General features: G+C 34.8%; 1 protein-coding gene, 1 long non-coding RNA gene and 1 other non-coding gene across 3 annotated transcripts in view; 1 reads left to right on the forward strand and 2 right to left on the reverse strand.

Moving 5' to 3' along the window:
- Positions 1–13,333, forward strand: part of LOC132211134 (uncharacterized) — a 73,822-nt gene that overhangs the window by 28,277 nt on the left and 32,212 nt on the right. The window contains exon 2 of the long non-coding RNA XR_009447423.1: positions 4,759–4,859. This is a non-coding gene — a long non-coding RNA (uncharacterized LOC132211134). The remainder of the gene's footprint in view (positions 1–4,758; positions 4,860–13,333) is intronic.
- The window catches only part of NAMPT (nicotinamide phosphoribosyltransferase), a 38,414-nt gene continuing 26,402 nt past the window's right edge, over positions 1,322–13,333 (reverse strand). The window contains exons 9-11 of the mRNA XM_059655702.1: positions 8,494–8,634; positions 7,109–7,243; positions 1,322–4,457 (exon numbers count right to left, since the gene is read on the reverse strand). Of these exons, the coding sequence (XP_059511685.1) occupies positions 4,347–4,457; positions 7,109–7,243; positions 8,494–8,634 (387 nt within the window). The 3' untranslated portion in view covers positions 1,322–4,346. The remainder of the gene's footprint in view (positions 4,458–7,108; positions 7,244–8,493; positions 8,635–13,333) is intronic.
- LOC132211653 (U6 spliceosomal RNA) lies at positions 6,564–6,670 on the reverse strand. The gene has a single exon (XR_009447538.1). It is a non-coding gene; the product is annotated as a U6 spliceosomal RNA (small nuclear RNA).

Below are 13,333 nucleotides of genomic sequence, written 5' to 3' on the forward strand. Positions count from 1 at the left end.
ACCTTCATGAATTTATTGTAAGGATTTTTCAAAAAGATAATATGTGAACATACTTTGAAAGTTACCTATCTCTAAACACACTTAGTAAAATGTTCTACCCTTCTGAAATAATTAAAATGTTCAGGATATATTATAGAGGGTATCAAAACGTGTTTATGTTAAGGACATTTTATTAAACATTTGACTGTCTATTCTGAGCTGAATTCAGGGGACACAGATGAATAAAACACCATCCTTTGCTGCCTTATTTAGGACACAAACCCATGGGCTGTGAGTGCTGTTTTATAAATACACTCAGTACCTATAGAGGCCAGAGGAAGGGCATGTGGGGTGGGGATAGCAGAGTGAGCCTGCAGAATGCTTCTTGGAGGTGTCATCACAATGAGCTACCAAAGGCAGGCATTCTGGCTGAGGGGTCAGCATAAGCAAAGGCAGAGAAATGGAGAAAATGGTACAGTGTGTCTGTGTGCATGTGTGTAGATGAGGCAGAGCAAGTCAGTGATGCTGGCACAGAAAATGAAGGACCAGACACGAGACTCTCTGTGTTGCATGGGCCAGATCAGGGAAGTTTGTGTAGGTTAGGCTGGATCCTGAACGTCAGCCAATTGGCTAAAAGGAGGAGCACCAAATGCTTTAAGCAGGGCACTGAAATGACTAGATTTTGCTACAATACTCTGGTAGCAGAGTGGGAGGGAGAGGGGGCTGAGGATAGGAAATCTACTTACTTTAAATATTGCTTCACAAAGAGATTAGCCTGAAATGGGGGCTGGAGAGAAGATAGGATATAACATTATTTAGTAGGCAAATCAATAGAACTATGAAGTTGATTACATGTGTGGGGTAATGGAGAGGGAAGTCTCACCTCAGCGGGTGGTCAACCCTTTCTCTCCCCACCCCCCCAATGAGGCAGGCACACAGGAGGAATATGATGTTTGGATCTGTTGCATTTGAGTAGGTATCTGGATGGCAATGTATCACAGACAGGTAGGGAAATTCAGAGGTCTGGGCTAGAGATCTGAATGGGTGGAGGCTTTAGTCGATAGGTGAGAGCCCCAGACCATGTGTATACAGAGCTACCTAGTATCCTAATTTAAATGTTTCAAGGGTATCTTAAATCTTAGTATAGGAATTGTGCTCTTTCTCTCCCTGCAAAGCTGGTCTCCTAGTGTTCTCTCTTAGTAAGAGGCATTACCATTCATATACTAGTAGTTGCACAAAGTAAAATACAGGAGTCATTTCTAATTATTTGAACTGAAGGAATACCTTAAAAAGGCAAGTCTGGAAATACGCCATTATTGGAAGCACACAGTCAAGTTTAACATTTCACTAATAGAGCTAAACTTTATTTCCATGTTTATGAAATGTTTATCTATGACGCTGAATACATATATTAGAATTGACTTAAAATACAGCTTTGGAGAAAAACTGACATTCTCCACTGAATGGGTTAAAAAGGAATGTAAAACTACAAAATACTTGTTTAAGTGTTTAATTCTAAATTATGGCAAACAGAACAATAAATACCTTGCCATTTTTCCTTTTTCTAGTTTTCCAAATGATAAAGTATTATAACAGTTTATTGCAATAAAGGAAATAAGGGGTAATCACGAAAACCACTTTAACTGTATAGTACAAATAAAGAGACTTAATACAGAACACCTATCTCCTATTTAAAATACAAATACTTTATATTATGAATTGAGAGGGATTAACCAATGTCAGCTGCACATCTAATGACTTTAAGGAAAGCCATACATGCCACTTGCTTTTGTCTGGAACAGTTAGGCTGATTTAAAGGGCAACACAGCAGAGTTCTATCTGGTACCTATGCTAACCATTGTTATTCAGAGTGGTGCTTATTGATGGAAATTCAGGGTTAATTAGTTCCAAATGAGTAAGAGTGAACAGAATTAATCATCCCACCCTGCAATCTATGGCCATATCCAAATGTACAGATTTTAGCATTCTCTGAAAGTCTTAAAATTCCTCTAGGTACTCTGAAATTGCTGATATTCACAGTACAAAAAGAATATTGCCTTTAGTTCAATTCCAGTGTTTAAACAAATTAAATCAAACTTACAGGTGGTATCAGTTATTTGTAATATAGTTCTTTTAATTCTTTATAAGCCCCTTAGAGCACATTTTGTGAAAAGATGCGTTCTTTTTAATAATACTAATCTTTACTTAGATACATTTAAAAATCATCTTAAAATTATTTTCTACCAGAAATTACAGGATGAAAACTTTTACTGAAAGTGAATAAAACTTATTATTCTCATTAAACAAGTGTTTAGAATCATCTGCAAAAACCTATAATTTTAATGTTATAAAAGATGTTTAATAAAGGTAACTCACCGCTCATTAGATTATTTTAAGAAAATACTAATAAAATACTTTCTCATGTAATTGTTCAGGAAGAAAATTTATGGCTTTTCAATTTTTAAAATTTCACATTTAATCAGATTCTTAAATGAGAAAAGAAAGGACGAGAAACAACTCCATTATCAACTTAACCTCCTACCTTCCCTGAAAGTCAACATTTCTCTTAAAATTGAAGGCACCGTCCTAAAGGACCAGATAAACATTTCAGGTTTCTGGGCCATGTGGTCACTATTGCAACGACTCTTCTGCTGCTGTCTGGGAAGGCAGCCATAGACAAGATGTTATTTAACAACAACAAAAAAGCAGTCCAAATGTGGCCTGTGGGCTTTAGTTGTCAACCTCTTGCTGCCTTAAAAGAGCAGACCTAAATATAAACAAATCATCTACAAAACAAAAAAACCCCACCAAAACAAATGGTCGGTCTCCAGTCAGATGTGATGACTGACTCAGAGTCTGGCAGTTAATCACTCTAGAACAGTGGTTCTCAACCTTCCTAATGCTGCAACACAGTTCCTTTAATACAGTTCCTCATGTTGTGGTGACCCCCAATTTCATTGTTACAAATTGAACATAATTAAAACATAGTGATTAATCACAAAAACAATATGTAATTATATATGTGTTTTCTGGTGGTCTTAGGTGACCCCTGTGAAAGGGTCATTCGACCCCCAAAGGGGGTCGCGACCCACAGGTTGAGAACCACTGCTCTAGAACATGTTGATGCTGAATACTTTGAATTTAGCCCATTTTCTTGTTTTGGTTAAGATTCTTCTATTTAAACTCATGTCATCATGCTTTTGACTGGGGATAATTCATCTTCATTTAAGAACTTGCTGGAATATTATTTATTTAGGAATTCAGTTTAAAATAAATGATGTCCATACAATTTAATATTCAATTTAATTTTTAAAAAACTTAATGAAAATATAACAGAATCAAAAAGTTTAAAATAAGTACACTCACTACCCATTCCAGTATTAAGTCATATCAACTATAGAATAGGAAAAATAAATTCAGACGTGTAATTACTTTAAAATACACTACTTCCACTTTTGTCAATATTTCACATTTATGTATATATTCTATAGTGGAAGCAGAAATTCTTTCTAAAAACATTATCTCCTTAAAATCTTGAGGTGCATATTATAGCCACAGGCAATATCTGACATATAAAACTGCAGTACAGGCCTTTCAAATTTGGCATTTCACTGGTACAATACAATGACCAATATATATAATCACTGTACAGTGCCTAGACATTCCAGTAAGAACCATTATTTTCTTTAATGTAGAATGATTAATATATATTCTACAAGGGGCAGTGAGGTTAGTAATTCTATAGGGTGTGTCCAGACATAATTTTAAAATTGTACAATAACACAAACAACTTTGTTAAGGCCATGTTTTATTTGCTGATTAATGGACAAAAGGCAATGTAATTTATCTTCAAGTATTTTCTTGAAAGTCTGTGCTCATAAAAATCATGAAAAGTTGGAAAGACTGTTAAATCACTGAAACATTAAATATATCGTACACAATCTTGTTTGTACAAAAATACAAGTTAAATATAAACATAAAGCAATCATGACAACTTTATGCAAATCTGTTTTATGTGATCTTTAGTTATATATAAAAGTTTCTCAGTTCTGTTGAGAAAAGATCAATACCAGATTAAATTACTATCTATTGGCAAAGGGCCCTAAAAAGCTTACTTTAGCATTAATCTTTGATGTGGTCAAGTGCATTGCCTAATTAAAATCACCTACACACTGGGGAGAAAAAAGAAAGGGCAGTATGTCCATAAACCAACAAATAATTTGGCTGTAATGTATCATAAAACAAAGAAACCCCACACATCTGTACAATGAACATTATGTATCACACTCACCCACACCGGTGTATAGGTGCGTGCATGTACACGCACACACAGAGGCAAGGACACACACCCAGTCATTAAACAAAGCCTAATGAGGTGCTACTTCCAGTTCAATATTCAGCTTTGCATTTTTTCTTACTTCATCAAATGAATAGCTTTTTGTCACCTTCCCATTCTTGAAGACAGTATGGAGAAGATCCTGCACAAATTTAACAATACTAAAGTTTAATGATTATACTCTCAAGCAAAATACTTAAGCCATGCTCATGAATTAGACTGACTAGTCAAATATAGAGATGTTGATGGTGTTCAATTATGAAATAATTTTATACACAAAGGATGCTGGTGGAGCAGTCAAACAGCAAGGCACTATCTAAAATGGCTATGTAGAAATATTTAACTTTTATGAACAGGAATGATCTAAATATTACATTCTTAAAAAAAGTTGACCTTGAAGGATAAACCAAAACACTTAGTTGCCCCATTTTTTTTTTTTTCAGGTGGAAGATGCACTGCCTAGAATGATGGCTGTTGATAATTACCATTGACAGTGCAACAAAGGAAACCTTCCCTTGTTCCTACCCAACAAGCTCAACACCAGGTTAGTAAATGCATAAGCCTGGAGTTAAATAAAAACAAAAACAATTATTATTTCTTAGCTAATGTACAGTGACTGATTTTTATTTTGTGTATATCCAAAAGTCACTGATACAAGTAACCTATTTGATCCCGGCAAGGATAGCAAAGATAGACTAAGAAATCAGTACTAAATTCCCTTTTGAGTTTGGGAAAGCCACTCCTGTCTCACTAAGGAATTATCTATCTCTAATTTCTCTTTTAAAAATCTGTATGTAATCTACCATGCTTAACTTTTCCATCTATTCTTAAGATTGTGATACATAACATTATCTAATATTTTCGTGATACGTAACATCTAATATTTTTGTCATTATATTTCAAATCACACTGCTCTAGTTGTATCTTTCATAAAGTTAAACAATCTATTAAAAAATGGTGGTTCTTATTCTTAAGTCAAAAATGCTTAATTTTAAGTTAATTACTACCTTAAATATTCTAGAATTCACATACTCTTAAAAATCAATGCCTTTTAAAAAATAAGTTATGATGATGCCTTTAAAAAAATAAGTTATGCCGAAACCGGTTTGGCTCAGTGGATAGAGCATCGGCCTGCGGACTGAGAGGTCCCGGGTTCGATTCCGGTCAAGGGCATGTACCTGGGTTGCGGGCACATCCCCAGTGGGAGATGTGCAGGAGGCAGCTGATCGATGTTTCTCTCTCATCGATGTTTCTAACTTTCTATCTCTCTCCCTTCCTCTCTGTAAAAAATCAATAAAAATATATTTAAAAAAAAAATAAATAAGTTATGACTGTCTACAGTAATTCAGCAAAGTCCTGGTAGCTATAAGAGTTAAGTGAAGGCTACTCAAAGGACAGTATTAACAGGCTATATAAAGGAATCTAATTCTAAAAGTTCGTTTAGAAACATTTTTTTAATTAAAGGTAACAAAATGTTTTTTTATTCTGGCTCAAAAATCATAAAAGTAACAAGCAGAATATCAGATATGGTATAATGAATCTCAAGTACTAAATTAGTGTGCTTATATTTAATATAAACTTTTCTGTGAAAATATAAGTATTCATTAGTTTCCCTAAAAAAATGAGTATGTTTTTAATCCAGTGGGTTAAGAATTAGAAATTTTATAACTTTTGAGTTCACAAATTTAAATGTACTTTTGTATATTAAAGATCATATGGACTCCTTTAGCATAACCATACTACACATTTTTCCTATTTGGTTGACCTGAATCAGAAAACTTGGTTAAGGCTAGGTTTCACCATTTATTCATTATGTAATCTGAATCAGTCATGTAGTTTTCACATTTGACACTACTAAGATAACATAATTTGCCTTTTTAGCCCATGGAGTTGCCCTGAGAATCAAATGAGACTAAAGAAAACCATCTAAATTGGATTCTATTATTTTTAAAAATGGGATTATCTTTAGCATGTTAGAATTTGGATAAAATAAAAGCCCTTCTTTTTTCTGTTAAAATGACCAAAGTTTACTATAATATAAATAGCTATGAGAAGTGTAATAATAATATCCTTTTTTTTTTTTTTTGTAGAAAATATATGAATAACAGCAAGGAAAAAGTCTTAACAGGAAGTATGTGTCTTCCCTTGGTCTCAGGAATCTGTTTCAACAAAGAAGGGTTTTCTTTCTACCCCTCTCTGGGCTGGGAAACAAATTTGACCCCACAGGAGGCACTTTACCATTTGGGCCAAAAATATGGAATGCTTCATGAATTTTCGTGTCATCCTTGCGCAGGGGCCATGCTTATCTTCTCTGTATCGTTCCAATTTTAGTATATGTGCTGCCGAAGCAAGCACATAATAATAATATCCTGAAAGTATTCTTAATACGCCTCTTCAGAAAAAATTGACTGCTAATTGACAGTAAGAGTAAGATAAAAAACACAGCTTGTTGAAGCTCAGCAGTAACTACCCTGCTGGTCACTATTTGGAAACACTTTTACTTTTTAAATGTTACAAAATATTTCACCCAATATGTACAAGTCTCATATTTATGATCTAGCCACTTTTTGTTTTTCGTCTTATTTCGGCAGGCTCAGTCAACTATTGTTTATTTTATAATAAAACTACTTTATCCTCCAAGAAAAAACTGTTCTGATAATTTAAAATTAAAATACAACATAAAAGCCTCTTTTCTTAATTAGGAGAGCCAAGCTACTACTGGTAAACGGAAAACAGAAAAAAAAGCGGGGGGGGGAGGGGCACAAAATAAATCCAATCAGCATAGATACATACATGACCGTATTCCTCAAGGTCTCCTTTTCCTTCCTCAAGTGTAACAAAATTTCCTGCTGGTGTTTTATGTAAAGATAATCGACCTTTCTTGGACCTTTTGTTGGGATCAGCAACTGGGTCTTTGAAGACATTAACCTTGAATCCAAATTCAGAAAGAAAAAAGATTAATCGTCAGAAATGGTCATTCAATTCCTATTAAAAAGTAACCCTATATACATAATTTGCAAATAAATTTTAAGGCAATTTTTAGGTATAATGAAACCAATCCACACCAGGCTTTTAGAAACATAATTCTAACCTGTTTTGGAGGACAGAGTGAGTTCTTTGTTAGAAAAAAAGCAAAATCCAAATCTTGACTATTTTTTCTTACCAATGCAGAATACCTAATACTCCTTTTGTAGGAAATATTTGATGTTAACATGTGATCCTTAAGGTATCTCCTTTTATATCACACCTTATCTTTATACTGATCTAAGTATAGCACAGACATGCTATTGAAAAACAAATCTACGTCAACTCAATTATATAATCTGTGTCTCCAGAACTAGCATTTTACTAAGTATGGCTTTCCTATTTCATAACCTTTGCATTTTGTTACTTTTTACTCTATTATATTGTTACTGTCAGAAGCAAAAATGATCTAGAGAACCTCAAGAGCAGAATGTTTGTTTCAGGATCAGAAAGGTAGGAGGCAAAACCTAAGAAGCAGATGGGTCAATCCCATAACTCTCCAAAGAAAGATGGAGGTAAATAAAGCCAGGGACCTAACCATGTGTTCTTGGGAGAGTATTCTCCACCCTCACCCTTTGACCCACAGACTCTCAAGAGCTATGAAGCCTAGGGCAGTGGCCGGCAAACTGTGGCTCGCGAGCCACAGTGTGTCCATGAAGTTTCAATCGCACTGTATGTGGTATTTTGTGGAAGAGCCACACTCAATGGCCTAGGGGGATTGTTGTTCAGTTGCCGAGCAGCCTGGGTTTCCCTATTCTAAGGCTACTAGAACATGATTCTGGTGTCACAACTCCAGTATCATACTCTACTTTCCTAAAATACTGTTTTGATAGTGTTTACATGCTTATCATTCATATACGATGGCTAGGTTAGCTGATGTTCCAGATCAAATATGGTCAACTTTTTGATTCAAAGTTATATACAGAAGCAGTGGAAAATGACTGACCTGCATTATCTTTTAATCTCTCATCTTATTTTTTCTGGTCTTGTTATTATCTAATGTCTCTTTCCTTTTTTTTCAGCCAGAGTCAGTAATAACTGATAATATATTAATACTTCAGGACTATTATTATCCTTTATTATTGCATTCAATAACTGCATTCTACCTAGATACATAAAGGTACTAACACAGGAGTGAAAGTTAAAAGACATACCCCAAGGCCATTGGTTACAACATAACTACATTTAAAGGAACAATTCAAGAGATCTCTTGTTAATTTTTGTAGCAAAGCTCCACCAGAACCAAAGGCAATATTTTCAATACTCCATTTTTTTTGCTTCATGCCTTCTACAACCTAGAATATTAAAAAATAAAAACAAAAACTAAGTAAATTGGAAAAGAAATGAGGTAATTTTCCTTGAGTCATACTGATGAATAAAGCATCCTAAAGTTGTATTATAACATAGTAAATGATGAAATTAAGAGTCGGCCTATACAAAACTATATCCCACATTTTCTTTTAAAAGCCCCAAATACCCCAAAAAGGACAAACTGAGGGATAAGTGTGAAAGGAATGGATTTCATTCATAGTCCCTGAATTTGTGTTGTTGTCATCATTGTAACTGTGGTTAGGGTTGGGGAAATGAGAGAAAAAATTGGCTATACATGCTATTGAAAAGGTTACTTGAGTAGCCCTGGCCGGCTTGGCTCAGTGGATAGAGCGTTGGCCTGGGGACTGAGGGGTCCCAGGTTTGATCTCGGCCGGGGCACATGCCTGGGTTGCGGGCTCGATCCCCAGTGGGGGGTGTGCAGGGGGCGGCCGATCAATGGTTCTCTCTCATCATTGATGTTTCTATCTCTCTCTCCTTCTCCGTTCCTCTCTGAAATCAATAAAGAAATATATTTAAAAAAAGAAAAAAAAAAAGAAAAGGTTACTTGAGTAAACTTACCTGTCTCCTGTAGTTGTTGCCCAGATACCAGTAGCACAAGCAATGGGACCTAGACATTTGCCCCGAATTTCTACACTCTAGGAATGATTAATCACTCCTAATAAATGTCAATACATGCTATCACATGTCATAATGCATATCATATCTAATGGGGCATTTAAATAAAGCAACAGATATTGGTGGTAAAACAATATAAAATACTCTCTCCTACATATCATTCAGACATTGGCAGAGTCATTTTACTCTGGCTAGAACTCCAGTGCCCTAAGCAAAATTATGAATAGACTAGGCATTCATTTATCTTTGGATCACTTTTGGCAGAATGATGATCTACAAGCCAGAGAGACCTGAATGAACATATAGTTCTGGCAGCTAAAGTAGTTTTTTCAAGTGACACATAATTTTAAAGTTATATTAATTTATTAAGCTACATTATTATTGTCATTTATATCTTTTTCCCAAGTAGGATTTATTTACCTAGCATGTCTATTTGTGATAGAAGGGTGCAAGTGCAATTTAATTTCATGAGATGAGTCAAAAGGAAGTATTGGAAAATCTGGTTCCATTTTACTGAAATAGAACTTTCAGAAATGATTAGAAAACCATAAGCAAATTTAATAGTTTTATGTAAATCATTAATATAAATTCGCCATATTCCCCTCAAATACTAAGAGTCTTGACCTGACATCTATTATTTTCAACTCTGAATGATAAAAGTATATAAACTCCAAGGACCTTCAACTTTTAACAATCTCACATTTAAAAAGGCAGACTTTTTCCTTAAATCCCAACCATCAAATTCTATTGCTATATGTCAGGAATCACTATGAAAACATACACAATTTATTTTAAAGCGATTCCTTGGCTATACATAAACTCAGTCTCATGTCTATTATATCAGAACCCAACAGTATCCAAAGGTTCTGGATTCAGATTTTTCATTGAAATAACTGAACAAAGTATAACTAAAACAATAATAAAATCCTTATAAAATAATACAAAATTAAGACATATTCCAAAAGAGTGAATTTCAATATGGGAGAAATGCAAAGAGTAGAAAAGAAACAGATAGATGGAGGATACGGTGGTTTAGTTAAAAACGCATCACCCTAGCCAGTGAGCAGTGGTTAGAGCACTGGCCAGAGCACCCAAGAGTCTTGAGTTCCATTCCAGGTCAAGGGCATGTACCTGGGTTGCAGGTTCAATCCCTGGCATACCGGAGGCAACCAATCAATGTGTCTCTCTTACATTGATGTTTCTGTCTCTCTCTCCCTCTCCCTCCTTCCCTCCCACTCTCTAGAAAATCAATGGGAAAAATATCGAGTGAGGATTAACAAGAAAAAATAGAGAAAATTGTTTCAGACCTGTCACATGATTTTAGATATGCCTCAGAAGCGTAAGAATGAAGAAATGACAAAGAACAGAAATCACACAGTATCTGTATTTCTGGCCCAGTTACTTTAAGATATTCTTCCCATACAGCTGCACCAGAAGTTATAAAATTTAGAAAATTTGGAGTTAAAAGTTAAGTGAATCATTCTGTTAAGAGTACAGGAAATTACTGAATTAGGGAAAAAAATACTAAAAAATATTTACACATACAGTCAAGCAGAAGGAAATCTGACTAGACATAAACTGACAAAATTTAACTGTTAAGACACTACTCTTCATTTCCTATTTTATGCCCATGGTATTTAGATAAAAAATTAATGTGCTCCTATCATTAAGATTTATATAAATCCTCTATTTAGTCTCTGGACCAAAGTTATGAAGGTCAAGGGAAATTTCCTAGAAAGGAAAAGGGTTCTAGGGAAAGAACAGTAGGATAGTTACAGTGAAAGAAAAGTGTTTCAACTATGTGGGACTTCATTTGCAAAGAAATCTTCTTACCAATTTTGAGAATTTGGTATCATCTTAACATCATTAATGAACTACTCCAATAGAAAGGTCTCCATGATAATCAAGATAACTGAATAGCTAACTGAGATACAAACAGAGAAGACAATCTGTTTTGTCCAACACAGGAGAATTTTGCCTCTTTTTGTAAATAAGCAGATTGATTTTGGTACACACAAACTAGGACATGCTTAAATTAACATTGTAAACTTCATGGGGAAGACTGATGGTAACAGTACAGGAAGTGAGGCTGATAGTCAATAAAAGAAGCCAGTTGTTTGAAATTAAACAGATTTTTCATTTTGTCAAAATTAGGCATCTAATTTAGTACATATACAAAGCAAAACCACTAGATGGATTATTCTTTCTCTTTCTAAAAACTTATTTGACCCACCTCCAATATGAAGAAAGCAGCTGTCACCCTTAAGGTAAATCAACACGAGTACATTCGCATTACACAAACTTCATTCTCTGATCATTCTGTTCAAAGTTTCACCAATGCAAAAGAGTATTTGTCTCAATATCTGACTCCTTGTTCATAGTTAAAAAGGGCAAAGAAAGAAAAGCCAAGAGCTTCAGTTTTTTAAAGAAAGTCAAAATAACAAGTTGGATTGAACAAACCAACTTAAAGAGTTCACCACCAGAATAAGGAAGGGCAGATATAAGCAGTGGGAAGAGCACAATACAATGGGGTTTCTGAAACTGGTACAGAACCCTGTCCATGTTTCTTCATCTGAAAGGGGAATAAAGAAGATATCTGCTAAACTGCCTAAAATGCAGGAATTGGGTAATAGTTCTTAACTGATACCCAGATAAGAAACCTTTAATTCAGCTGAGCTAAGGAGACAACAGCAACTACATATGACAGCTGGGATTTCTATAATCCTCCTCCTCACTGCAAACTTTTCTTCCTTCTCTTTCACATGAAAGCTCCTAATGTCCCAACATCAAATGTCTTAGAGGAGTTTGGGGGAGTTTCCACTTTTCTTAGGCAAAGCAGTTTGGGAGAGTTGATGGAAGAAACCTCATTTGTTATTCCAAGAAATCTATTTCAGATACCTCCTTTTGGAACATTAAATGCACATTACCACAGAAATACTGTTTTGTTATATTCAGTAGTTCTTACTTTACGTGAACCTTTGGAAAACTATAATTTGGGTACTGATCTCACTCTAACCACACACCAAACTCTTTCAAGCAGAAAAATCTTTGATAACTTGTGTTAGACAAGTGGATGCCAATGGAGATTGATATACATTAAAATGTCAGTGGCTACAATGGCAGACAGTCCATATTATGAAATTGGTGATATCCTTAACTTTTATGGAGTATATTTTATGAAATTATAGCTCTTTAGGAGCTTATTTGAGAATAAAAGAAGCAAAAGTTTTGATGTATGCGTTATGTTGCTAAATCTAACAAAAATAGTGACAACATTTAAGGCTTAATTTAGAAGAGCTAACCATTTTATAATTTTGAAAAAGCACATATTAATACCATTTGGGTTTCACATTGTTAGAGTATGTGAAGCTCCATTCTATTAAAACTGGGACCTATATGAGCAGTGTTAAGACTTGTTTTAATACAAGAAACACTCCTTGACTGGCAATTTCTTGTTTCTTAATGATATTTTTCTTTTTTGTTAATCCTCACCTGAGGATATTTTTTCCATTGCTTTCAAAGAGTGAAAGGGAGAGATGGGGGAAGAGAGAAAGAAACATTGGTGTGAGAGAAACACATGAATTGGTTGCCTCCCACATGTGCCCCAAGCGGAGGCATGGTGTGAACCTACAACCCAGGTACCTGCCCTTGACTGGGAATAGAACCTGTGACCCATTAGTGCTTGAGTGCTGACACTCTAATCACTGAGCATACCAGCCAGAGCAGTGATATTTCTTTAGGTTCATCATCCAGGGTGGCCACTGAGGACTAGGAATATAAATGAGGTTTCATTGGTACTTTTATACCTTAACTAGTTAACTGCCATGACATTTTGAATTTAATTAAAAAAGGTCTGCCACTTGTGTCTATAGATGCTGATGTCGTACAAATGGTTACTATTATTTATAAAATTTAAGCAATTAACAGAAAAGACATACAGTATATATTAAAAACACTTATGAAAAGAATCACAATTGTGCTGAAATTATGTGTTTATCAAACTAATAAAAAGGAACTTAATTATTATTACCTTATTGGAACACTTAG

This window comes from Myotis daubentonii, chromosome 10 (genome assembly GCF_963259705.1).
Source record: "Myotis daubentonii chromosome 10, mMyoDau2.1, whole genome shotgun sequence".
Taxonomy (NCBI): Eukaryota; Metazoa; Chordata; class Mammalia; order Chiroptera; family Vespertilionidae; genus Myotis; species Myotis daubentonii.